This window comes from Equus quagga, chromosome 5 (assembly GCF_021613505.1).
Source record: "Equus quagga isolate Etosha38 chromosome 5, UCLA_HA_Equagga_1.0, whole genome shotgun sequence".
Lineage (NCBI taxonomy): Eukaryota > Metazoa > Chordata > Mammalia > Perissodactyla > Equidae > Equus > Equus quagga.
The window spans coordinates 29,250,784-29,278,438 of record NC_060271.1 but is presented as its reverse complement, the minus strand read 5'-3'; the positions used below and the strand labels follow the sequence as shown (position 1 = coordinate 29,278,438).

General features: G+C 43.4%; 1 protein-coding gene across 3 annotated transcripts; it reads left to right on the top strand.

Moving 5' to 3' along the window:
- CEP85 (centrosomal protein 85) lies at positions 1-27,655 on the top strand. 3 transcript variants are annotated; one of them, XM_046662781.1, is made up of 15 exons: positions 39-131; positions 2,668-2,699; positions 4,350-4,425; positions 7,070-7,222; positions 12,223-12,917; positions 13,739-13,872; positions 14,290-14,407; positions 15,483-15,668; positions 19,228-19,380; positions 19,612-19,766; positions 20,880-20,994; positions 21,904-21,954; positions 24,091-24,198; positions 25,320-25,545; positions 25,932-27,655. In XM_046662781.1, the coding sequence occupies exons 3-15, from the start codon at positions 4,371-4,373 to the stop codon at positions 26,090-26,092; spliced, it is 2,310 nt and encodes a 769-aa protein (XP_046518737.1). In that variant the 5' UTR covers positions 39-131; positions 2,668-2,699; positions 4,350-4,370; the 3' UTR covers positions 26,093-27,655. The 3 variants fall into 3 exon arrangements, with proteins under 3 accessions (XP_046518736.1, XP_046518737.1, XP_046518738.1); XM_046662780.1 differs by lacking the exon at positions 2,668-2,699 and having other exon boundaries at positions 1-131; XM_046662782.1 differs by lacking the exons at positions 39-131; positions 2,668-2,699; positions 4,350-4,425; positions 7,070-7,222 and adding an exon at positions 11,708-11,906.

Here is a 27,655-nt window from a genome sequence, read left to right as displayed (position 1 = left end):
AGGCGCGCGGCCTGGAGGGCGTGTAACGGCCGTTAGGCGAGCTGAGCGACGAAATCGCCGCTCGGGGCCAACGTGGAGGTCGCAGTCGGTGTGTCTGAGTGAGGCATTTCGCTGCCCGCTTTCATGCCCACGTAAGTCCTCCTTGCCTCGGGGTACCCCGTCGGACTGACAGACCCTGCCCCCCTTGGGGAGCCTTGGAGGAGCCTCAGGCGCTGACGACCTATCTCGGGGGGGCGTGGGGGGAGGGAGCGACGAGAGAGCGAAGCGCATGCGCAGAGCGACGCAGCCGTGCCCCCTCGGTCTCACGGTGTGGGCTTCCTGAAATAATGCTCCCTGCACGCCCGCTCGTGTCTCGGTCGCCTCCCGCCCTCACTGCCTTGCTTTTCCTTCCGACCCTCACTCCTCAGCGGTTGCTGGACGTGTGTGAAGGGGAGGCCTGTGCCGGGCGCCAGGGGCCGGCGGGAAGCACGGTCCCTGCCCTGGTGGAGCGCTGGATCCGGGGGAAAAGCAGACGCTCGGGGGCGCCTCCTCGGTCTCGCCCCGCATGTAGGGCGGAGAGGGACAAGGCGCGGACCAGGGCCCGGAGCAGCCCGGGAGCGCGGGGAGCCCCCCGAGGAAGGACGGGTGGAGACCGGAGCCCCTGTTAGGGCCCTCGGCTGGAGTTTCTGAGCTAGCCCCGTGTTTCTCCCCACGCGACATTTGACTGCGTCCGGAGATGTTTTGGGTTATCGCAACTCGGGGATTGCTCCCGGCCTCGCGTGGGTAGAAGTCAGGGGTGCTGCTAAACATCCTGCAGTGTGCAGGACGGCCCCACAACAAAGACTCACCTGACCCAAAGTGTCGGTAGTGCTGAGCTTGAGGAGCCCTGCTCCAGACAAGGAGGAACTGGGGCTCTGGATGGCCCGAAAGTTTACTGTGTTAAAGCCTGGTTGTTCCATAGAGGGTATTCAGTACCTACTTCATCACAGTAAACCGGGACGATCCGAACCCTGCTTGTGTTTTACACCAGTGTATTTCCACCACAGGGCACAGAGCCAGGAAAACAGGCACGCGGGCGTTAGATTTTGGTTGATGAACCGATTACTGTGTGCTAGGTGGGGATGAATGGTGGTACAAGGATGATTAAGGTAACCGAGCCTCATCACTTGCCCTTAGTTAGGCCTCGTCTGCCTTATGCAGGTCTCGTGGTGATGTATGTTCCAGGACTTGTTCTCTGTCAAGGCAACTTTGTGGCAAGGATTTGGCTTCTCTCTCTTTAGGTCTGATTTAATGAGTGATCAAGGCCATGAAAGTAGTGTGATGGCGTGAGACTCTTGATGTGTCTGTGTTAGCTGTCTGTGGGTTCCTTCAGATCCTCTCCTGTCTTGATGTGGTTCTCTCAACAGCTGCCGAGTGTGACATTCCACGCTAAGATTATAATTCTTCAAGGGGAGTATAATCAAAATCTAATTCTTGGGTAGCAATTTGCGAAATAGAGCCTGGGTGGTGACCAAGGGCAAAATGAAGAAATTATATGAGCTGTCCCTGCTACTGTTTTCGGGTTGCAGCTCTGGCTATGTCTGAGGCAGAAATTCCAACTTGTGGTGCCTTAGTAACTTCCTTTATTTCTCTGTCACACACAGAAAGCATGCTGGCTGGACTCATATAGCGTTAGAGCACAGTCCTGGCTTTGAAGCCCCTTCCTAGCTCTATGAGTTTCACCTCTCTAATCCTTTATTTTGTCATCTATGAAATGAGGACAGTAATAGTAACTGCCCTGCAGGTTTGATGTGAGCATTAAACACAAGACGTGATACCTGTAAAGTGTTTGTAGCACAGTGCTTGATGGTTAGTAAGAACGGAATACATGTTAAATTTGTTGAATGAATGAATATTTCTTTAGTTTAAAGGGCTTTGAAGATAGAAACCATCAATGTTAGGTGCTTTTTTTCTGTCTGCTTCCATGCATTCCTGTCTTTCTTGGCTGTATAATTGGTTGTTTATGTTTCTTGTACATTCATTTCTCTCACTTTTATTTCAAGAAATCTCTGTCTCCTACAAATGGTCCTAAAAATTTCCCCAGTAGCCCATCTACTTCTGAACTTAGTAGGAAAAAAGTAGGAGTTATTTATTCTTGACTGTTTTACTTTTTGTGGAATTTCTTTTTTTTAATTGAGATATAATTCACATACCATAAAATTCAGTTTTATGTGCATACAGTTCAGTGGTTTTAGTACATTCACAAGGTTGTGCAGCCATCACCACTGTCTGTTCTGAGGACATTTTGGTCACCCTGGAAAGAAGCCTTGTATCAATTAGCAGTCATTCGCCATTCCCCCACTGGCCTCCTCTTAGTTCCTTCCAATCCCTAATCTAAATGGCTTTGCCGTTTCTGGACATTTCGTATAAATGGAATTATATGTAGCCTTTTGTGTTTGGCTTCTTTCACTTACCATAATGTTTTAAATGTTCATCCATGTTGTAGCATGTATCAATACTGCATTCCTTTTTATTGCCCAATAATATTCCATCGTATGGATATACCACATTTAACTTATCTATTCATCAGTTGATGGACATTTGAGTTCTTTGTACTTTTTGTCTATTACGAATAATGCTGCTATGCAACATTCTTGTACAAGATTTTGTGTAGACTTATGTTTTTATTTCTCTTGAATATGTACCTAGGAGTGGAACTGCTGAGTCATAAGCATAATAAGGTAATTCTGTGTTTAACTGAGAGTTCTTTTGTCATCCTGTTTTCAACTCATCTGAATTTGGAAAGGTCTTAGAATCCAATGAGCCTACCATTTTGTTACACTTTTAAGAAAGGGTAAAGAAAAGGATTTTCATATCACTAATAGTCACTATTAGGTAGGTGATCTAATCCTTATGTGTCATCATTAACACACTGAATGATACTAACCGTAAATTGAAGCTTTTCTTACTGAATAAAGTATGTGAAGAGCTAGGATTTCATACTATTTCCACTGTAGATGCAGTGAATTAGTGAGAGTTTGGGTTGTTGTTACTAACAGAAAACTATAGATGTCAGTAAAGTACATTAGAGAAATAGTACCATATAGCCTTTTTTCCCCCTCCAAAGTTGAATTTCACTTCTAAGAATTGTGTTCTATTGATAGAGTTTGTCCCAAACTCTTTTGGGGCTCTTACAAATTCTGTTTCTAAATTCATACTTTATCTTCCAGGGACCTTACTGTGCCCCTTTTAATTGACATAATCTGCCAAGTAATAATAACGTTAATTGAGTACTTAATATGTGTCAGACACTGTTGTAAGTTAATTTTAAATGAATTAGCATGAATTAGGTTCTGTATTTATCTTCATTTTTATATGAAGGAACTGAAGCACAGAGATACATATTAAGAAATTTGCCCAAGGTTACACAGCTAATAAATTGCTAAGTCAGGCTTCAAACCCAAGCTGTCTGATCAAGAATCCATATTCTCAACCACTTCCCTGTAATGCCTCTCAAGTACTTTGCAAATATAAGATATTATTATTATATGCTATTAGTTACAGTTAATTAAAGCTTTTGCTTACACAGGTGGTAATCAGACTTCTGCTGAACTCTCAGCACCTACCATTAGAGTAAATATAATTGTTTTAAGGAGTGTGGAAATGAGAAGAAAACCTCATGTTCCCAGCTGGGGATTGGGGTTCTGCTTATGACCAAGAATTCTGTCCATCTTTATGCATCATATGACTGACTTTCATTACTAGAGAAATTGGAGAGTTCTTTTTATGTTAATCATAGTTGAAGCTATATTACTTCACTGTTGGTTTGGTTATTTAGTTCTTTCTCCACCCTACCCTCCCATCCTGTTCCCATGGCTAAGAAGATCCATAGCAAAATTGGTTAATTAAAAGTAATGTTATTTTTAATTTTTGTAACAATCAGAGGGGTTCGAGGACCATGTAGGAGCAGTATTGGGAATCTCTATTTGATTCTAGGTTTTCTTTCCTTGCTTTAGCAAGAGAAGTAGGGATGAGTATTGGGAGTTGCTTTGCCTTAAAAAATATCCTTAGACTAAGAACAGTTTAGTGGATACCAGGGGAAAGGTGGGGTGGGGGATGGGCACAAAGGGTGAAGTGGTGCACCTACAACATGACTGACAAACATTAATGTACAACTGAAATTTCACAAGATTGTAACCTATCATTAACTCAATTAAAAAAAAAAAAAAGATTCTTGAAAGCATAAAAAAAAAAATATCCTTAGGAGTAAAACATATAGAAGAGTACTTGAATACTCTGCGTCGTTTTGACAGTTTCGGTTGAATAGGAATGAGTTACAGGGAATTAAAAGATAGTGGAGAGATCTAATTGATTATTCCTTCTTTCTATAGTTGGCTCAGATAATTGTGTTGATGGCCATGCAAGAGAAATATCCAAGTGAGAGGATCTCTCATGCTACTTCACCAGGTGAGTAATCAAGATTTTCTGGGTTAAATTCTGACCTTTGTTCTGTTATTTCATAACAGAAATATCCTTTAAAGGAAATACTGAGCAAACAAGCATTCACTGAAATCCTGCTACTGAAGGAGCAAAAATAACATGGGGCTACATTGAACAGAAAAACAGGTCTCTCCCAGAGAACAACTCTCTGGTCCTACATGGATTCCAACAAGACCACATGATTGATTGGGAGGGGAGGACACATAAAAGATTGGAACAGAATGACTTGGGAACATAGTTCCATTTGAAATCAGAAAAACACAGCATAAATTATTGTGTTCTATGTTGTCTTTGTAGTCCTGTGGGTGGGTCAGTCATCTGCTAGCCCACAAAGATTGGAATTCTTCTTGGATGCCAACAGTCTCAGTTATGTTGTCACTAGAGACTCAGAAATTTATCTCTAGAATGGATTAAAAAGATTTTGAAAACTCAGTAATATATTAAGTGGCTATATTAAGTATATATATTAAATTTACATATGACTATATGCACACTCAATAGACATATTACGTAGATATGGTATATTCAAATAGAAAGTAGTGTTTTAGAAAAATAACTTTCTGAGTTCTGGGGTATTTGTGAAGAAAAGGGTACATTTTATTCAACCAGAGGTATGCTTTATTTAACTTTAGAATCCCACAGTGCCTTACAGCAGATGTTTGGTAGATATTTGTTGTATTCTCCTGGGCATACTGCCTTGCATATAGCAGGCACTTTGGTAAGCGTTTGTTGAATCACTTCAAGATTCATTCAGCAAATAATTTATTGAACATCTGCTGAGTGCCATGCATTGTCTTAGGGCTGCATTGTACAATTTCTTAGGACAATTATATGTATAATGCAAGTTTTTGGAATGTAGCAATTCCTGACAAAGCTCATTGCTTTTCTGATGGCTTTGTCTTTAGTAGTCTCTCACTCATTAAATAATGGTCTTAATATTTGATAAAGATGCTGCTGATAGGACATGTGATATAACACAAAAAAGTTGCACTTTCAAACTTGAATTTTGAAATAAGCATAAGCCTCTGTAATACCAAAACATGCTTTCATTTTAGTGAATATTTCTTTAGAATTGATGTGCGGAGTGGATGCATAGAAAAGAGATGGAAGAATGGAAGATTAGCAGTAGTAACGGAGTAGTTTCCAGTAGGAGGCCAAGAACATGGTAACATAGGCCCTCAATCAATTTTCAGTATTTTAGAAGGCCTGGCAAATTGTACACTGACTAGAGAGAGAACGCCATATAGACTCACCAAGAGGTCAGATTTCTTTGCTTCTGGCTAGAATTACACTAACTTAGTATAGTAACACTGGCTACTCTTATGCTGATCAGAAGCTCTGATTGTTGGCTATGTCTTCTATTAAAGATTATTATAGATTACTTTGTGTATATAGATTCTTTCAAATCAAGCAGTCCACTGTGACTCACACAATAAAAGGAGTTCTTGGGGAAAGTTAGGTTGCCTTCAGTAGAAAGCAGAAGTAAGGTTAGCAAAAAAAGGAGCAAAAGTAGAAAAAAGGAGGTTAAAAAGATGGGAGAAGCGCTAAATTTGGAAGAAGGGAATAAGGGGATTTATGTTCAAATATCATTTGCTTCCCACTAGATCAAAGAGTCTGTGGAACATTTTTTCTAATTTCAACGCAAACTCTGACATTTTAAATGAATGAGTAGCTGCCATTACCTTTTTGTTTGTTTACATGGATCATCAGTTACAATTTAGAAAAATCATAGTGCTTTTTAAAAAATAATTTGAATTTAAATGTTTGCTAGTATGTTAGTAAATCAGGTATTTATTGAAGACTTCCTACCTACTAGCCCTTGAACTGCAAGCTGATAAAGTCAAATAAATCTCATCAGCCTTGTTTTGTATTACCTGCTCAGTAATTTTAGTGATTTCTTTGCATTGCCCTCAAAATAAAGTCTTAAACTCTTCACATTGGCTTTCAAGACTCACCTTGATCTGAATTCACCCTGCTCATGACCTTGGTTCAGTCAAGCAATGATTTTCAACAGGGAATTGGACTGCCTCTTATCCTAGGGGGTATTTTCAGGTTTCACGGTGATGGTGGGATGGAGTGAGGGCTGCTACTGCCATTTAGTGGATGGGGACCAGGGATGCTAAACCATCCTGCAATGTATAGACTACACATTGAAGAATTGGCATGTCCAGTATGCCAAAAGCACTTGTTGAGAAACCCTGTAAGGGGAAAGAGTATAGACGTTTGAATCATAACAACCTGGGTTCAAATCTCAGTTCTATTCTCTGTGAAATAGGTGATAATACTTTTCAGTAGTAAGTAAATAAGATCATGTTTATAAAGTGCTGTGGCTTCTAGGTTTCAAAAAATGTAGCTGCTATTAAATATTACTGTTTTCTGTCCCAGTATTCCTGGATTCTTGGTAAGTCTTATTTCTATCTTTGAACATTCTCACCTCTCATGCTATTTCCATGTACAATTAACTAACTTAGAGTAGCTGAAATAGGCAGAGGAGAGAGAAAAGGGCAAGGTGCTGCTATTCTCTCATAGATTTAAGTGATTTTTTTTAAACAGTCTTGTGGGGTTACCTCAGCTGGTTCACACTAAAGGTGGGAAATGCCATTTGTTGCAGGTTCCAGTGTGATTCAGAAGGGCAGTTCCCTGGGGACAGAATGGCAGACCCCAGTTATCTCGGAGGCCTTTCGGAGCCGCTTCAGCCGTTGTTCCAGTGTAGCTGACAGTGGGGACACAGCCATTGGCACATCGTGCTCAGACATTGCGGAGGGTAAGTTTAGATTAATTACTTGATTACCAGTATGTGGTGTCATTTTCAGATTGTGTTCCAGGTGTATTGTCATTTCCGGAATATTTGTAAATCAATCCATTCAGTAAAGGAATCTGCTTGATCCTTCTTACCCCATGCTTCTCACTGCTGGTCCCTACCTCTCAATTCCTACTGTTTGTTCTATCTGAAACAACTTTCTAATAGATTTCTTGGCCTCAAGTCTTCCCCTCTACTGCCAGATTAATCTTTCTAAGAGCCTGATTTCATAGTTTTTATTTCCTGCAAATCCTCGATTATTTCCATTATTTGGAGGATAAAGTTCAGAGGCCTCAGTTCTTCTGTGATCTGGCCCTATCCCACCCACTCAAACATTTCTTACTGTCACCAGGTTTGTTGTCTTACTATGCCCTGAAAGTACAGAATTTTTCCTTTTATGCCTCAGCTGTTTCCTTCTTTAATCTGGGCCGATTTGTGCTGTTCCCACCTCCTCTTGCCCCTCCCAGCTACACGGGTCTTATTTTTCAAGATCTAGTGAAGAGTCTGACAAGACACTCCTCATCCCTTCCACCCATTACTGATCTTCCTTATTGCAGTCTTTTATCTTTATTATTTCTGCTACTTGTTTTTGCACTTAGCTAAATTAAGTAATAACTGCCAGGCAGTACTTTACAAGAGTATTTTGTTTTTTCATTTAGATGGTGAGTTCCTAGAGGGCAGAGGACCTAATGATAATAATTAATTACTATTTATTAAATACTTCATGATGGATTCGTGCTGAATTTTTCCATTAATGCCTTTAAGAACTCTGAAATATTTTATTTCCATTTTACAGATGAAAAAGCTGAATTTCAAAGTGATTAAATGAGTTGATTAAAAGTCACAAAACTAGTCACTTTAGTACTTTATCAGATGTCACACCCACTAGGATGGCTATAATCAAAAAGATAATGTAACGTGTTGGTGAGAATGTGGAGAAATTGGAACCTTTACACATTGCTGGTGGGAATATAAAATGTTGCAGTTGCTTTGGAAGGCAGTTTGGCAGTTCCTCAAAAGGTTAAACATGGAGTTACCTTATGACTCAGCAATTCTACTGCTAGGTACATACCCAAGAGAAATGAAAACAGATGTCCACACAGAAACTTAGCATAGCAGCGTTGTTCATAGTAGCCCCCAAAATGGAAACAATCCAGATGTCTATCAACTGATGAATGGATGAGTAAAATGTAGTATATATACACGATAGAATATTATTTGGCAATAAAAAGAAACGAAGTACTGATACATGCTATACAAAATGGATGAACTTTAAGAACATTTATGCTAAGTAAAAAAAAGCCAGACGCAGAAGACCACATATAGTATGATTCCACTTATATGAAATGTCCAGAAGAGGCCAGTCTATATAGAGAGAGAATGTAGATAGAGTTGTTGCGTAAGGCTAGGAAAGTTAAGGGAAATGGAGCGTGACTGCTAAAGGGCAAGAGGTTTCTTTTTAGGGTGATGAGAATGTTCTAAAATTGATTGTAGTGATGGTTACACAACTCTGTGAATATATTGAAAACCATTGCATTGTACACTTCAAGTGAGTGAATTGTATGATATGTGAATTATATCTCAGTAAAGCTGTTTAAAAACAAAAAGAATAGAAGTGCTTGGGAAAAAAAGAATGAAAAGAAAAAAAAAACATGTCTGCTAGTACTAACTCCTAGACACCTGCCATTTAATTCTAATAGTTTGATAGCTGTGTGTATATGGGCACAGTGCTTAGTATATGTTGAGTAGAATTGAATCAGATTTTGAGGTAGACAGGACTTTATTTTTTTATTTATTTATTTTTTGTGTGAGAAAGATTGTCGCTGAGCTAACATCTGTGCCAATCCTCCTCTACTTTATATGGGACGCCCGCCACAGCATAGGCTGACGAGCTGTGCTAGGTCTGTGCCCAGCATCCGAACCTGCCAACCCCGGGCCGCTGAAGCGGAGTGTATGAACTTAACCACTATGCCACCGGGCCAGCCCCTAGATAGGACTTTAAAAGTCACTTAATCCAGTTCCTTTTTGCTAGTGAGTAACAAAAATTCCCTTAGGGGTTAAGTAACCTGCCTAATGTCACACAATTAGTTATCAGATTTGGGTCTCCCGAGGGACAAGTGGCGTAATCAAAAGTGTTACTGTTAATTTAGTTATGCCTTGTTAAGGTTTTGTCTACATGTGCAGTCACGGGACCTTTTTCATTTTGACTAAATAAGTCTTTTTAAAATCAAACAATGGTCTAGATTTTTCCCCCTATTGAATTGACTGGCTGTGTTTAATTCTGTCGAAGTTTGACATAGAATTATGTGTGACTCTGTCTGCTTTTTATTCCTTTGGGGAAATATATGTATTTCCTTTGCAATGCATTCTTTTTAAATTGTAGTAGCCTTGATGTAGTGGCCAAAGCCATTTGTCTACAAGTTTCTTGCTAAAGGATCCAAGATGTCTTTTCTGCCTTCTTTGTTATATACCACTGTCTTAATTTTAATTTTTGCTCATTTTGTTCATGAATCGAGCTTGGTTTATTTGGAGCCCAGTTGACAAGAACACTTGTGACTGGTGTAAATGTCGTTCATTGGTGCATCTTTAATTGAATAGGCTTGCTTTTGATTCCATCCTTCGCTAAGTTGTTTTACCTGGATTCTCAAGGCACAGGGGTGTCAGGTGGTTACCAGAGAGCTCAGAAGGCTTTCACCTCTTTCCTAAGGACTGAAGTAGTCACTGGCTTAGTTCATACTCCCTTTCTCCATAAACCAGTAAGAGATGTAAACAGAAGCGATCAAGATTTAGCAATAGCTAAATCTACTGCTTACCAAGAAAGCAGGGTTGCTAGAAAGAATGAGTTGTTTTTTGGCAAGGTTAGGGGGCAGATGATATGGTTGAGGAGAGGAGAGATTTAGAAATATGTCCTTAAAGTGCCAAAACCCCAATGATTTTTGGGAATTGTAGACTTCTCTAAATAAAAATCATGTATCTCAACACTAAATTTTGAAAGCCTTTGAAAATTATAAAATATAGTGGCCCTTTTGAAAATGACTGTTGCTATTTTGTTTCACAATGTTCTGAAACACAAACCAGATGTAAAGGTGTTTAAACTTGACATTTTATAGCAATTTGTCAGAAACACATAGTTTCCTTAATATAAATAGATGAACCCAATAGACAAGTTACAAATGCTGACAAAGACCTCACTTTATTCTGTCATCCATAGATGAACCACACCCACTAGAGAATTAGGAAAACTATATTCTCCTGGGTCAGTTGATACCTTTTTTCTTGGCTTTGGTTTTGGCATTACTGCTCTGGGGATTATGGGCTCAAAACTGAATTCAGTGAATCTTGAGAGAGAATGGTGCTGTGGATGGAGAATGGAAGGAGGTGTTACTAAGTTCAGCATAGTAACTCCTTCATATGCCACAATCTTGCTGACTTCTGTTCCATAATTATACTTTGGGGGCAGGGATCCTTGGTGCCGTTTTGAAAGATTTCAAATAGAGAGCTTACTAGTCTTGGAAGTCTTCATCACCAGTAGTCTACCTTAACCCTGTTGACCAGTCCTATATTTAAGTTGTGGGACATCAGAAACTGTTTCCTTTGACTCTGAAATGTTCTTTTTCTTGGTCCTGAGAGGCTGATGCATGTTGTCAGAAATTACTGGGTTTTTTTGTTTTGTTTTTCATATGACCTTTTATATATCTCCAAGATCATCTAAGTATAGGAAATTAGATACTCTGCGTACATTATAAGGCATAACTTGGCTTGCCCATTTTTTTAAAGAGGTGCTTACAAACCCATTTGAGAAGATGGTAGCTGATCTATATCTATATAATTCTGGGAAAGGTTATAGTATCTGTCATTATCTGAGTATGTTCTATGTTGGTTGATGGAAAGAAAAAAGAGGAAGAAATTGGTAGTCAGCTCTTTTCCATGGTAGATGTACTTGGTTTGGAAGAGTACTGGATATAGTTGTAAAAAAAAGACATTTATATTCATTGTCCCCTTACTCAGTTTTTGGCTTGCTGAAGGTAACAGGTGTGTTTCTTTACGTTCCTATCTTGTTTGTTTGCAGCCCACCACCCCGGCACATTAGTTCTGTGACCTTGTCATCCTCTTCAGAGTAGTCCTCTTCCAACTTGAAAGTTGGAAATATGTAGAAATGTGAATCTTCTGTGGCAGGGCTAATCAGAGAGTTGTCTCCCAAGACTAGGCAGGAGCTAAAGGAAAGGTAAATCCAGTCTGAAGGAAAAGTGAAAAATCGCAGTTGGATACAAATAAGGGGGTAAGTGGAAGGCAATATATAAGATAGAGGATTTTAGTGTGTACCCACTTGAGAGTGCTCACTGTGCTAGAATGAAACCTGAGAGTTACTAAGAATAACTTCACATATCCAGGCAGTCAGGTCTGGAGTGTGGGAGAGAGAACAGACTCCTGATTCAGATGCTGTATTCCCTGCCCTGGATACAGAGCAGCACTATCCGGTTCGTCTTATTCTTTGGATAGTTTAGATTCATTGCTCACCTTCGCTGGGGAGCTTTTGGAGGTCACAGAGGATTCTGGCAGCCCTTGCGAAGGATATTTCTACTAAATTGGATTATAGTTTAGAGTTGCCCAGCTCCCAGAAGAGTAGGACCTAATCCATTTCCCCTAAGTAAGTGATTATTTTTTTAAAGTTGTTTTCGGCTTCGTTTGTTAACTGGCAAGATTTTTTATTCAAATACAAAGGACAAAGTGTAAGTTAAAAGTGAAGCCAGTGTTGCCTTTTTTGGTTTACCTTGTGAATGGCATTCGAGATCCTAGAACACATAACTCCCAATTAGGCTGCCATGTCTTTCTGCCTGGTACTTGTGATGATAGTGCCCTCTCTGCCTGGTCTCAGGACAGGCAGAGAACGTCTGGCATAGCAGCCAAACTCAAGAAAGCTTGCTGCTTCAATTTTGACTTATGGAAGACTGTTCTGTCCGCAGATTTTTGCAGCTCAAGTAGCAGCCCGTCTTTCCAGCCCATCAAAAGCCACGTAGCGATTCCCACAGCCCATGTGATGCCTTCTACTTTGGGGACCTCTCCTGCCAAGCCAAATTCTACACCTGCTGGACCCTCTTCCTCTAAACTCCCTTTGTCAGGGTTGAGTGAAAGTGTGGGGATGACAAGAAATGGAGACCTCGGTGCAATGAAACGTTCTGCAGGCTTGTCTAGAGATTTTATGTATCTTTGTGGTGCTGCCGGAGACAATGGAATCGAGCAGTCCTGGTTTCCAGCAGTGGGCCATGAAAGAGAAGAAGAAGTGAGGAAGTTTGATATTCCCAGTATGGAGTCTACACTCAATCAGTCGGCAATGATGGAGACACTTTATACAGATCCTCACTACCGAGTCCACTTCCACAACCCAAGAACCGACGCAAACAAGGAGTTATACAAAGTGTTGCCTGAGACCAAGAAGGCACCAGGCAGTGGGGCAGTATGTGAGCGGAATGGACCACACCCTAGCAGCAGTGGGGTGCTCCCTTTGGGCCTCCAGCCTGCTCCTGGGCTCTCCAACCCTCTACCCTCTCAGGTGTGGCAGCCAAATCCTGACCCTTGGCATCCCCGTGAGCGATCTTGTGAGCTCAGCACTTGTCGGCAGCAGCTGGAGTTGATCCGTTTACAGATGGAGCAAATGCAGGTACGGGCCCTTCTTCCTTGGATTTTGCAGGTTCTGTGCAGGTCTTAGAACTGTATATATCTTAGAATTGTCCTATAAGTTTTGACTCTCAAGAAAACATTTGTAAGAAAGAGGGAAGATATTTGTAGATTGGAAATGAAGCCTTATGAAAATGCCATAGAATCTGTTCATGGTCTAATTAAACAGCAGATAGGTTCTCCAAAGTAGAGGGTTACAAGGGAAAACTCAAAAAGGTGGGACACTAACACTCATTGTGTACTTGTGTACCAGTCACTAGGCTAGGTACTCTCATATACAAAATCTTACTTAATCTTTATAGCACTCTGATGAGTTAAATGTAGGAATTTACCAGCTTCTTAGAATAAGTAAACTGTTCAGGGTCACAAAGCTGGTAAGTGCCAGAGCTAGCGTTTGAAAAACCATCTTTGAACTCCTGTGTTTTTTCTCCTGTACCACTTTTGCATTTAAGAAAAAAGTCCTTGTGCTGCTTAAGAGTGGGAAGGAAAGAAGCAGGACATATTCTCCTTTCTTGGTTGGTAAGGACATCTTAGCTCCTGGTTTGTCTCTGTTGCCAGATAATGAAAGATAACTGACCTTTTCTTAGAAACTAGAGCCTTTCTGAGCAGGGAGTGTCCAGTTGGCAGAAATCTCCTGGCAGGTTCTTTCCAGTCATGCATCAGAGCTAAAATTATTTCATAAACATTAGGCCTTCTCATGCTGAGCCAAAGTGAGCCTTGACTGCAGACGCAACTGGGTATTGCTCAGGTTTTCAGGTGCCTATGAGTCAAGATCGGGCCCCTCTGAGCCTCCTTGTCTTTCAGCTCCAGAATGGAGCCATCTGCCATCATCCCGCTGCTTTTGCTCCTTCACTGTCCACATTAGAACCAGCACAGTGGATCAGCATCCTGAACAGTAATGAACACCTTCTGAAGGAAAAGGAGCTCCTCATTGACAAGTAAGAGGGCCAGGGGTGCCATTGTACCAGCCCCTGCTCTCCCAACCCCCACTGAGGGAACCGTGAGGTTTCCCTAGGGCTGCACATCCCCCTTTGTTTAGACCCACACCTTGCCTCATGGTAGAGCTAGGTTCATAAGCTGCCTAGTCCTGTAACTGACTAATGTGATAGGCCAGTTGTGTCTATCTGCAGGGGCTCTGGGTAGTGCCTGGAAGGGGCAGCCGGTTCTTTGCAGCTCGTCTTTCCTCATTTCTCCTCAGCATTGCCCTTTCTTCTTCCTTCAGCAAAACACTACTGTCCAGAATCCAAAGTCTTTGCTTATATGGTATGGATTGTACCCATCTGAGGAAGGTGGGGGCTCATATTGCAGGTGAGTTAGTGTCAGGACCCTGGACCTCATTCTACTGGCTTTTGCAGGCAGAGAAAACACATCTCTCAGCTGGAGCAGAAAGTACGAGAGAGTGAACTACAAGTCCACAATGCCCTTTTGGGCCACCCTGCCCCCTTTGGAGATGTCTGCTTGCTGAGGCTACAGGTAAGCATTGGCAGCCAGGATGGCATTCTCCTCGTCATAACTCAGTAGCTTCCCTGTGCTTGGTACTTTTAGGTATCCAGGATATAGGAAAGGGACTAAGTGATGTAAAGTGTCCTTATCCTCAAAGAGTAAACATTCTAATTGTAAAGTATCCCTTGTTCTGCCCTTGTAGGGGCAGAAAAGTCTTGAAGGTAGAATCAGGTGGAAGTCCAGATGCCTTGGTGTCAAGACATTCTTGGGAGAAAAGGAAGGCAGAGCAAAGTACTAAAGTAGTAAAGTCCTAGAGTTGGGTGATACTCTGAGAAGTCTTAATCTATTACCAGCCCTGGCCAAATGGAGGGAGAGGCAGAGGTAATGGGGGAGTTTTTAGAGCCATTCTCATGTGTATTCTTCCATGTCTAGGAGCAACTGAAGGAAACCAGATTTTCATTGGGGTCAGTTGCTCTAAAAGAAGCCTGCTTTGTTGACCAAGCTTCTGCAGTTTGGACTTTTCAGTGATGAGTATTAGACAGGGTATAGTACTGGCTTTGCCAGCTAGTGGGCCTCTTAAGACAGTGTTCCATCTTGTAGAATCAGTGTTAGAGTGAGAAGAGCCCTTAGATAAAATCTAATTCAGTCCTCTGATTTACTGATTGAGGCCCAAGAAAGAGGAAGAACTTGCCGATGATCATATAGAGAATGATTGGAGGAGAACCAAGCCTTGAGCCCAGGCCTTCTGATGTCTTGTCCTGTATTCCTTCCATTGTACTACAGCTCCTCAGGTATTGCTTTAAGGCAGTGGTTCTGAAATGTGAGTGTGCATCAGAATCACCTGGAGGGCTTGCTAAAACACAGATTATTGAGACTCGTCCCCAGAGTTTCTGATTCAGTGGGCCTGGGAGTTGGGCTCAAGAATTTGTATTTCTAACAAATTCCCAGGTGATGCTGAAGCATCCTAGGACTACAGTTTAAGAAGCACTGGCTGAAGAAATTCTTTAAGAAAGGTGATATTTGATCACGAAGTATGCTGGGGATAAGTAAAGTACATGGGACTCTAAGGGTGAGGAACAGTTATATATCCAGAATCTTTCTGCAGGAATTGCAGCGAGAGAACACTTTCTTACGTGCGCAGTTTGCACAGAAGACAGAAGCCTTGAGCAAAGAAAAGATCGAGCTTGAAAAGAAACTCTCTGCTTCAGAAGTTGAAGTCCAGCTCATCAGAGAGTCACTCAAAGTGGCGTTGCAGAAGCATTCAGAGGAGGGGAAGAAACAGGAAGAAAGGGTGAGCTAAGGAGCTGATAGCTCTCTAATTCACAAAGGAGTTGGCAGTCAGCCGCCTTCTACCAAACCCTAAACTCTTTCTGGCCCCCTTCTTGGAACCAGGAGGAGCCAATTGGTGAGACCCTACATTGACTTCTCATGCAGGACTGATCTACTAGAAATGGAACTCCTCCCTTCTGCTTCATCTCCACAAAACTACTGCAGACAGGGAAAGTTTATAATCCCTCACTGCCCCAGGTTGTGATGGGCTGCCAGCTGGCCTGGGTAGAAAACCAGCCTGAGCAGTCAAACCAGATGGTACTGTTGCAAGATGTTTGAACACCTGTGATAGATTTACATCATTCAGCCTGGTTTCTCCTCACTCTACCTAAAAAGGTAGAGAAGAATTCCATGTGTGCATCCAGTTTGGAAGTTGTTACATTTTTGCTAGTACTCTTAGAAATGCCTTAGGGTGAGATTAGTCATTATAGAAGGAGCTGATTTAAAATCTTGGTTTTGTTCACCACTTGCTCTAATGCAGATGTTCTTGGGGGGCCAATGTACTAATGTTTAGTTCTGGACCACTTGCATCAAAATCACTAGAGCAGTGCTTCTTAAACTTTAATGTGCTTGAGAAACATTTGGATATCTTGTTAAAAATGCAGATCCAAATTCAGTTATGGGAGGAGGGAGGGCCTGAGAGCCTGCATTTCTATCAAGCTCCCAGGTGCTGTTGGTGTCACTAATATAACAACGACTTAGACAGAGGCTTGTTAAAAAAGAAACTTTTAATCAAAATAATACATGTATCTGAGGTGAATAATTAAATACCAACATGTTTATAATAAAAATTAGTTCTGTGTACAGCCCCACTCCACAAAAGTATCCATCCTCAACTCTTCTCTTTCTCCTGATATATACCCCTATGTTTCAGAATAGTATTCTTTCCTTGCTCTTTTTGTTTCACTAATGCAGTATCTTCTCTCTCCGATGATACTGACTTTACCTTTTGGGATGTCTACATCTGCTTGTAGTATTGTTTCTTGTTTCCTTCAGGTGCTTTTTATTTTGTTTTGGTATCTTTCATGTTAGAGTCTTGGTGATCCCTGAATGAACGGGCACTCCTATTTAAGAATGAAGTATTTAGGGGCTGGCCCCATGGCCAAGTGGTTAAGTTCGCGTGCTCCGCTTCAGCAGCCCAGAGTTCACCGGTTCAGATCCTGGGCATGGACATGGCACCACTCATCAAGCCATGCTGAGGTGGCGTCCCACATGCCACAACTAGAAGGACCCACAACTAAAATAGACAACTATGTACCGGGGCGCTTTGGGGAGAAAAAGGAAAAAATAAAATCTTAAAAAAAAAAAAGAACAAAGTATTTAAAAGCTGAGTGGAAACTCCGGGTTCATGGTAGTTGCCTGGTAGACTTCACTGAAAGCTGATCAGACTTAGACTGTCCTTTCACTTGGGGACCTTCAAATATCAGTATCTAAATGTCTTATCTTACCCTCTCTAGAAAAGAATCTTCAGTCTGCTGCCTGGTGGGAAGGCTAGGGGAGAGAATGCTTTTGGCCTTTAGGTTCCCAACACTGACAAGATTAAGCTTAGAGTCCCACAGTTCTGTACTTAGATTTTTACTTATACTTATTTTCAACCTAGTGCTTTGCTCTCTCTCTTTGCTATGACGCATATCCCTGAGTCTGGTATCTCTCTCATTTTATTTCTCCAGAGAATAAATCTGCATTGTCCTGTTGGGGGAACCTAGGGTGAGGCTAGTATCCAGCTAACTTGCATATAGACGTCTAGTAAGTCTCCCTGTTTTTCAGGTCTATAGCTGATAATTGCTTCAGAGGTACCTGGTGCTTCAAGTACAGAGATTCTTGGGGATAGTGAAGGGCACATCATTTTTCAAATTGTCTGTAACGTCCACTGTGGATTATAATTCCTCTGCTCCAAGTCATTTATTCCCTGTCCACTTTTGTCTTCTGAAAACACCTTGAAATCTTTTGTATACTTTTTGTCTCCTCTCTGTTGACTTTTTTAGATTAACACTTATTTCTTTCCTATCATTTTAGAAATATTTTGGAAAGAAGAAAAAATAAACATCTGTGGTCAGTCCACCATCTTTTTAATTGAAAGTTGGTTATCAGCATTTTCACTAAGCTTCCCGAGTGATTCTGATGCATATTAAAATGTGAGAATCACTGGTTCAGAGCTTGAAGGGGACAGATTGTACCTGGGGTAAAGCTTTTGGGTGATTTTCAGGGATCTCTCTTAGTACTATCTTATCTTTGGATTAAATTAGGCCTGTGCCTCCTCTTTGGCATCAGTAGATCTACCTTACTTTTTCTCTGCTTTCTCTTGCTTCCTCCAGCTTCCTTGTTCATAAGCTAAAGAAAAGGCCATAATAGTGAAGAAAAAGTCTCCATTCAGCAAATTTTGATTGAATGCCTGCTCTGTGCCAAGCATTATGCTGTGTGTTGGGAAGATGATAATGAGCAAAATGGACACAAACTCTCCTCTCAAGGAGTTTACAGTCTCATTAGCCCTTCCAGATGATTACTTAGCTTTATATCATGTGTGGTATTCAGGGAAGAATGTATTACCTATTTAATCAGAATGGACCAGACTGGTTGTATGTCTATAGAGAAGTTGTATGTACTTCTGCAATTCAGTTCTGATGCACACCACCCAGGGTTAGTGTCAGACCGAACAGGTTTAAAGGCACAGTGCCCAATAAGACTGCAGTTATTTCAGATGCCAGCTGCAAGTTCTAGGTTCCCCAGCCCACCATCCTTGGCTGCAAATCCATGGGTTCTCATGACACCACGAAGTTCAATAATTTACCAGAACAACTCAGAACTCAGGAAAGTGCTATACTTAGGCTTTCAGTTTTATTATGAAGGATACAAATCAAGACAAGCCAAATGAAGAGACACATAGGGTGAGGTCTGGGAAGGTCCTAAAAGCAGAGTCTCTGTGCCTTCCTGTGGAATCAGGGCATGTCACCCTACTAGCACATGCATGTGTTCACCAACCACGAAGCTCCACTGAGCTTCAGTGTTGTTTTTATTGGGGTTTTGTTATGTAGGCATGACTGAACTCAATCTCCTGCCTTCCTCCCCTCCTCACTGAAAGTTGCGCTCAACTCCATTGGTCTTTCTAGTGACCAGCCCCCAATCTGAGTCATCTCACTAGCAGAAATGCATTCATGGTGGGCTCTGGCCCACTATGAATGACAAAGACACTCCTTTTCTATTATTTGGGAAATTCTAAGAGTTTAGAAGTTACCTCTCAGGAACCTGGGACAAAGACCTGACAAATTTATGTTATACAGAAATGCTACCAATTTTTAAAAACTGCCCTTTTTCCTTGCCATTGATTGGAAAGTTCAGGTGTGTTAACTTTGCAGTTGATGCTCTGATGTCAAATGGCACATTTTGATCAGCTTCCTACCTTCATTGCAGTAGAATAACACTTACAGTCCTAAAGGCAAAGACAGTGGTCACTTCAAAAAAAGTTGATGTTTAGGATTCTAGAGGAGTCAATGAAGACAGATTCTTGACATTTCTTTACCTAGGTCAAGGGTCGTGATAAACATATCAATAATTTGAAAAAGAAATGTCAAAAGGAATCAGAGCAGAACCGGGAGAAGCAGCAGCGTATTGAGACCTTGGAGCGTTACCTGGCTGACCTCCCCACCCTGGAAGACCATCAAAAGCAGAGCCAGCAGGTAGCAGCAATGTCTGGGCATACCTGGGGCAAGCAGGGAATGGCCAAGCAGGGGGACTTTCTCAGCCTGTGCTGTATGCAGTTACCCTGTGACTTCCTGAAAGGAAAATCCCAAAGGAGTCATGTATAGACTCACATCTGTCAAATTTGCAACTGGACTGCAAATTCTTTGAGATACCCAGACAAAGTCTTCTTTGGCTTGTTGACCTAAGCCTGGGATCCTGTCTCTCAGCTTAAGGATTCTGAGTTGAAGAGCACAGAGCTGCAGGAGAGAGTGACTGAGCTGGAGAGTTTGCTGGAGGAGACGCAAGCAGCCTGCAGAGAGAAGGAGGTTCAACTGGAAAGCCTGAGACAGAGAGAAGCAGAATTCTCCTCCATTAGACTTAGGTAAATACCCCTGTGGGATTGAGGGAAAGGGTGGATAGGTAGGTTTGGTCCTGGCTACCCTACTCGCTACTTATGTGACCCAAGGCAAATCACTTTACTTCTCTGAGCTTCGTTTTCTCAGGATTGTGAGTAATAGAAAAGCTGCTTATGAGCAGGAATATGTCCTTGAGATGGATTGTGGGGCTGTGTAGTGGTGCACTGGGGGTTTCTCATTGTATCCTTTGGAAGGATCCAACCCAGTGCCTGGCATAATATATTACTGGATAATAATCCTTGAGTATGTATGTGTTGAATGAACAGAAGCACTTTATAAACTGGGAGATGAGTTATCTGTATATTTGCAAAAGTAGATTCTGGTGCTGAGGTCTAGGGGTTATCCACATTTCAAAACTTGTAAGCTAAAGGCTGCCAGGAGCATCTCTTTCTCCTCAGCCCTAGGGATTGCTCTCCATTGTCATGATAGGTTCTGAGAACAAAACAAGATGCCATAATGTACTCTCAGGGTGTCTTGGGAGCCTCCTCCATATTAATAGCAGTTTCTGAAAATATAATGGCTGTTTCAACAGCCACTTGGACCAAATCCAGTTTCTAATGGGATGGATTGGATTTCTGATCCTGTGTTCAACCATAGTGACCCTGTTGTTTATTCTGAGCAGATCGGCCATGATGAAAGTGATTGTGGAGATCCGTTGGAGGAGACTGTTGGTTGGAGTCAGAAGTCAGGTTAGGGGACAAAGTTGACTTTGCCCCAGACTGTATGTGCCAAGAAAAAAGGAGATTTTTTTCTGTTTTCCAGAATTTCTACAATATACATGTATGGCTTTTATAATCTAAATACATGCAATGAATGTTTATTTTTAAATATCAAAACAGAATAAAAGAGCTTTGGGCAGGTAGAGACTTGGTGGCACATCATATAGATACTGGTCTCTAGCGAAGGACACTCACATACACTGAGCAGCTTCTGTGTGGCATGAGCTAAGACATTATCCCCAGCCATGACGTGGAAGGGCCTGAGTCTCTTGCCCCAAAACGTTCAGTAAATAGCAGAATCAGGAGTCAAAGCCACATTTCTCTGACTTCAGAGTTCTTAAAGAGACCACTGTCTTTCAGCCTGCAAGATAAGCAGAGTGTGGAGGAGGCCAGTGGAGAAGGTCCAGCCCAACAGGGAGAAGGTCCAAAAGTAGAAATGGAGTCCTGGCAGAAGGAATGCAGCTCGCTCCGAAAGGTGACTGAAGGTGTCCAGGCTGTAAGGGGGTAGACTAAGAGGAAAGAGAAGATTGTATATTGGGAAGGAATCATGAATTTCTGGCCCTGGGCCACCTAGGGTCTGCTACCCTGAGTTTTTTTCTCTTTTCTGAGAAGTAACCCCTGCACAATAAGTTTGCATTTTAGATATTCATCCTTATGACAGGCAAGCAAAGTTAAGGGGGAACATGCCTCTGAATATCCAGACTAGATGCTCCAAAATGGTGTACTGAAGCTTGGTATACTTCCTTCATGGCTCAGACCCCATGTAAGAACCTCTTGCATTGGGCAGGTGAGCTGGCCCTAATTCAGCAGAGGAGAAGGAGCAAGGACCTGCTGGTGAGACTGATCACAGGCTGGCAAAAATGAAGACCCAGAAATGGTTCAGAGAATACCCAAGGTCTCAAAGGACAGGAAACTGGGCCTGTTTAGCTTCTCTTCTAGGACAGTCAGTGTGACCAAAGCTATAAGTAACAACAACCATCGCAGCCCTGGATAGAGCAGGCTTCATTAAAGTGAATTTTTAGTCATGTTGTTTACTAAAGAACCAGAATGTACAGTGGCTGTATATAAAGCTGATTCTGCTGGCCTACAGTCATCGGGGTGAGGGTCTCCGCCCTTCCACCCCAGTAGTGGTCATTGGGTCCACACTGCATTCCTGTTTAACTCTTTGTGACTGGAGCACAAGAGTGTGAAGCTAGTTAGCCAGGATAGGGAATTTGAGTTATAGTTCTGTAGGTAGAGCTAACTTGCCTTCACCCTGGTCTCTATTGACTGTCTGTAGCCAGTGGGGCTAATAGCCAGACCACTGATCCTAGCGCAGCGTCTTGCCCTATGGCTTTACCATCAGCCTATGCTTACAGCCTTTCTTGGTGACTTTGCCTTTCAGATTGTGGAGAAGCAACAGCAGAAGATGGATCAATTGCGTTCACAAGTACAGGTGATTTGGAGTCCTGGGACATGGTGGGCAGAACTTTAGTGATGAAATCTCTAGAATTCAGCCAACACTTTATTCTCTGCCATGCAATTTTCTTGGTGTTAGGAGTACAACAAGAATGAGACCTGATCAGTGCTTTTAGCCTACAGTCTTGTTGGGAAGGGCTTTCAGCACCGTACTGTGAGAGCAGTGTCCATGTTACCCTGAGAGAGCATGGAAGAGTCAGTGGGAGTCAGGGTCAAGGAAGGGTTTCTGGAGATCATGAGCCTTGAAGGAGGAGGAGGAGCCAGCCAGGCAAAGAAGAGGAGCTAGATAGGATGGTTTTGGAGTTCTAGATAGAAGGAACAGCACGGGTGGGAACATGGAGGCATGAAACAGGGTTTGAATCTGGAGCCGCAAGCAGTTTTTGTTGGAGTAAGGTGGTGAATGGAGATCTAGGCTATGGGAGGCTTTGTTTCTTCAACTAATGTAGCTTGTATTCTTTAGGGAAGTGATGAGAATCTACTATAGCATTTCATTGGGGTGTGATGTGGTCAGGTTTGCAACTCAGACTTGCTTGTGGAAGAAGATTCGCACTTGGAGTGAGGAAGGCTGGAGGCTAGTGGACGATTGCAGAAATCCTAGTGAGATGATGAAGGAACCTGGCATAAGGCAGCATAACAAGGAGGAGATGTGAGGGGATAGATGGAAGTGAATCTTAGGAGGTAAAATTGAGAGGAATCAGTGACTAATAAAGTGAAGGGAGTTGAAGAATAAGGAAAAATCAAAGATGACTCCTGGTTTCTATTTTAGGCCGGAGTGGGAGTGTCCCTAATTGAGTTCTCTGAGAAATTCTAGGTAAAGTAGGTTCACTTAGGTTCTCTTTGGATTCTAAAAGAGATTTTCACACCAAAATAGGTGAGATGCCCTCACTCTGAGTAGCAACTGACAGCTGAAGTCCTGCCTTTGCCATTTTGTGGGTCTGGCTCTGGCTGTTCGGTTCTCACCTGTTTCAAGTCCTGTAAGGAGATAGTCAAGCCTAGTGAGTGTTTTATATACCCATTTAGAATCCCAAGTTTTTAAGACTTTTTACTGGAGCTCAAAGTAGATTTCCTGGAACCCTGAGGTTCCACGAAAGTTGAAAAAGTGCAACATTTTAAATGGTACATTTACCCATGAAAGACTTCTTAGACAAATTAGAGTGTCATGAATTTACTGGAATTAGGTGGATTCAACATGGTTGCCTTGGGCATTTCATGGTGATGAGACGTTCTCCTTGGCAGTTACATTTTTTATTTATACAAAATGGGGAAATTCAGACATTTTTTTCATACTTTATTGGTTCAAGTCAGTTTCAGAATTGGGAGGAAATTGGAATGAATAGAGTGAGAGACAGGAGATAATAAACATAAATACCTCCTGCTCCCTGACCCTGACCACCCCTACACGCACATACACACACACTCTACACAGTGTTGTCAAGGCACTTAGCCGTGAGCTCCTCAAAGACAGGGACTGTTTGGTATTCTTTTCAGTATCCTCAGTGCCTGTCAAAGTAAGTGCTTAATAAATATTGAACTCAACTGAGTGGCATGTTCCCTGCCCTCGAGAAAGTTATGGTCTGGTGGAGGGAGGAATCGTGTGCCAGTCAACAAATGTACTCATGAGCTATGATGGGGCTAGAAGTAGCAGGGCAAGATTAATTGGATCTGATTTGCAGATTAAGGAAGGCTAAGGTGGGCCTTGAAGGTTTCCTTGGTGACAGGCAGAGCAGAAGAGGAGGCTGAGCAAAGGGGAAGAGGAGTGAGCAACAGCATTGGAGCTGGAGCCCTCAGGGATAACAGCCAGTCAATAATGCTGTGTGGTTGGAGTGGAAGCTGTGTGGAGGGTAAAAAGAGATATGGCTAGAAAAGTAGGTAGGGGCCAGACTGGCCTGGAATGCTCTGCTGAATAGCTGGCCTCTATTTGGAACATGGTCAGGGGCTATAGGAGGGTTTCAGTGGAAAGTCACAGATCAGGGCTGTTATACGATAATCTCTTAGCATCAGTGTTTGCATAGGCTGGGGCTTTACTATGTAATCCAGGCCAGAGGTGATATGGTCTGAACCAGACTTGTCACCCCTGCTGTGTTCTCCCACCACTGCTTGATGTGGGATTCAGAGCCTAGAGCAGGAAGTGGCTCAAGAAGAAGGAACAAGCCAGGCCCTGAAGGAGGAGGCCCAGCGGAGGGAGACAGCCCTGCAGCAGCTGCGCACAGCTGTGAAAGAGGTGAGTAACATGAACTAGGCTTCTTGGTACTGCCTCCACAAACCTGATTTCTCTGTGTACCCTCCCCATCCCTGCTCCCACAAGAACCCCCACAGTTGAGAGGTCCCTGCTGAGCTTTTTTTGGCAGAGGAATCAGAAGCAACATTGCACCATCCTTTGTATTAAAGGTCCTAAGCCTGTCTTAGAGTGGCCATAATTACCCAGGAGTGCTCTTTGGATGTGGAAAGTCATTCTCTCTCCTCTTGTCTTCCTGCAGCCACACATTAGTATGGTTGGGGAGGAGCGGTTCAAGAAGACTGAGGGTTTGGTTGTCCTCATGGAGTAAACAAAGCTGTCAGCAGGGGGCAACCAAGTTCGCTGGCCAAGTACCTAGGAAGGAGTCTCCCAGAGCTAGGACTGTCACGTGGCCCAGAGTGGGTGTAAAGGGCTGGGACTGGAGGAGGAACTCTCTTCAGTGTCTTTAAAAGAGAATAGAGGAAGGGAGGGAAGGAGAGTGGGTTAAGCTGTTCAGGGAGAGGTGGGAAGGAAAGAGACAGATGTACATGAATAGCTGGTCTATGTAGTAACTCCACTGAGGGGAAGCTTTGAAAAGGCAGGATACATTCCAGCTCTGTGTTTTCCAGGTCCCCAGTTTCTCCAGCCCCCTGTCTAGTGGCCACTACCTGTCATGTTGTCTTTCTTGCCCCCTTTATCTGTCTGATACACTCTAATCAGGCTGGCTGGTGGCCACTTTTGTCCGGGTGGCAAGGAGAGATTGAAACCAGTGTCTCCTCAGATTTCATGGTTCACGTTAAGCCTTCTCTAATAGCCTGGCTAACAGAGTTGGCTGAGGGACTGGCTTCAGATAGAGTTCTGAGGGGCGGGAGTATCTTCTCTGGTTCCTGAACAGAAACCTGAAGGCTGATGACTCAGTCTGCTGGGGAATGGTTTCCTCTCCAGTGCTGGAGCCCTGAGGGCCCAACCTACCTGCAGGAGAGACTAGGCCTGATATTGTTGGGGGTGGGTGGGGAACGTCGCCTGTGACTCATAGCCTCCCCACCATACACACATATATACACACTCATGCACAGATAGTCGGTCTTTCCCTGGGGCTGGGTTAATGTGCTTGTCTGTCTATTCAGCTTTCAGTGCAGAACCAGGACCTGATTGAGAAGAATCTGACGCTCCAGGAACACCTACGCCAGGCCCAACTAGGGTCTCCATCTTCACCAGATACTGCCCAGCTGGCATTTGAGCTGCATCAGGAGTTATCCAGTTGCCTTCAAGATCTGCAGGCAGTCTGTAGCATTGTGACCCAGAGGGCCCAGGGCCGTGATCCCAATCTCTCCCTACTCCTGGGCATTCACTGTGAGTCCTCAGGCCACTGCAGGACCCAGGAGAGAGTGGTTTTCATTCTCTTCACACCCCCATCCAACTCTCCCGTCTTTAGGGTAACGTGTGAACAGAGCTGTGTAGGCCTGGCCACTGCCCTCTTTGGAGTTCATGTGTTTTGCGAAGGATGTTCAGTAAATCTGTTTTGGAAACAGGCATCCTTGAGGGGTACCTGGGTGCAGGACAAACAAAAAGTGGCTCTTAGGCAGCAAGTTTTCAGCCCACTGTCCCCAGCTGCTTTTTTAAAAGTGTCATATCCCAAGATCATGGGCCCCAGGGTACTGCCTATCCGTACTGCCCCCTCCATGTGAAAGCGTCTCCTAGCACACTTACTAACATTCTCTCAATACTCTCCTCCCCAGCTGCACAGCACCCAGGGACTCAGCTAGATTTGCAGAAGCCGGATGTGATCAGGAGGAAACTAGAAGAGGTTCAACAGCTGCGCCGTGACATCGAGGACTTAAGGACCACCATGTCAGACAGATATGCACAGGACATGGGAGAAAACTGTGTCACACAGTGAGGAATGCTGGGGGTGGGATAGGCTGTATTCCTTCAGGGAGGATCTGGTTTGCTGAGAGCCCAGTCTGGCAGGTCCTGCCCTGACAGTCTCCTGCCTCCTGTCTGCTGCTGTTCCCAGAGAGGAGGTGAAGGGGAGGTAAGAGCCTACATCTGGGGCCAAGGGCTGATTAGGGAACTGTGCCTGCCCTGCTCCACACTGGCTTTGCCTTGTTGGGTTGCATTTGTTCTCTCATCTTGATTTACCCTTTGAGGGGGAGTTACTAATTAACTTTTGCAGGTCGACTGATAAGTCCTCACAGACTGTTCCCAGCTCCAGGCAGACATCAAAGGCAAACAGGCTGCTCACATCCCTTCTCCATCCTCTGGGATGGATCCACATTCATTCCCACTCCATGCCTTGGTCCTGCTGATGCCCAGAGTTCATTAGAGGGGCCTGGAAAGGCTGAGTACCAGTAACAGTGGCCATTTGAGAATTCTAAGGCCCCATATGCCAGCCTGCCTGGGAGCTGAGCTGGCTTTCTGGGTTTTCTTAGGCCCAGTTTCACTGCTGCTTCCTCAGGGCTCTTGTTCTCATAGACGCCTCAGGGTGATCTCTTCATTAGCAAAGCACTCACTAGAATGGGAGGCCTGGGGGTTATAGCCAGGGCTCCTTCATCTGTACTATCAAGTCTATCACAGGAAACCCTACTCTCCAGGTGCCCTGTCCCCTTAGGACCCTAGCCATGTGGTTAACACAGCCCCTTTGCCTTTGTTCTCAGGCTGTCCATGTAGCCCTTTTCTTGGGCTTTGAGTGCAAAGTCTTCTCTATGGTTCTGGGTTTGGGCAAGATTTTCCCCCAGAATACCACAGGGCATCTGTCAAGCTGCTCAACCCCTCCCCTTGGGCTCGGGCCGGCGCCCAGCCCTCTCATTTGTGCCTCTCTTGTGTTTGGAGATGGAGGTCCTTTCCCTTTCCTGCTCTGGGCTCTTTGAGAGTTCAGAGTACCCAGTACGGGCTGGCTTTAAGGTACAACAGCTTTTAGTGTTTTCAGTGGAGGAGGGCGTTGTTTGTTTCTTCGGGCCTGTGGACCCTCTGCTTTCTGGTTTCTCTTGCCTCCTCGATTGGGGAGCATCTCACAATTGTTTGTATCTGGTTGTTGGGGTGACTGCAGGCCTCCTCTGGATCTGGAACCAGGCCAAGCTGGGCTGTGTGGGGATGGGGAAGCCCAGAGTCAGCCACTACTCGATTCTTGCTAAGCTTAGGGCTATCAGGGCAGCATCCTGGACCTCACTCCTAGGCCTGAATGAGACTCCTTATTAAGTGTTTTTAAAGTTTGTGTTTTATTTATGGAGTGACTTATTCCTTCCATTCAGAACAGCCCCACCCAGCCATCCCCTCAGCCTCTGGGCTCCTGCCTCCTAAAAGCAGAGCTGCCTGGTTGGTCTCCACCCGAGTTGGGAGCCCAGCCACCATGCTCACGGGTATTTTTCCTCATAAAGTTTATAAGCAGTTATTTATATGAATCTTTGTTATGTCAACTGGTTTGTATTGCCTATTTTGATTACAAAATAAAACATTTAACAGA

Bases quoted from the DNA above. Each gene is read 5' to 3' on its own strand.
- CEP85 (XM_046662780.1), top strand. From the start codon at position 4,371: ATGGCCATGCAAGAGAAATATCCAAGTGAGAGGATCTCTCATGCTACT. The intron at 4,426-7,069 runs GTGAGTAATCAA...CATTTGTTGCAG, and splicing joins CTCTCATGCTACTTCACCAG to GTTCCAGTGTGATTCAGAAG. The intron at 25,546-25,931 runs GTGAGTCCTCAG...TCTCCTCCCCAG, and splicing joins CCTACTCCTGGGCATTCACT to CTGCACAGCACCCAGGGACT.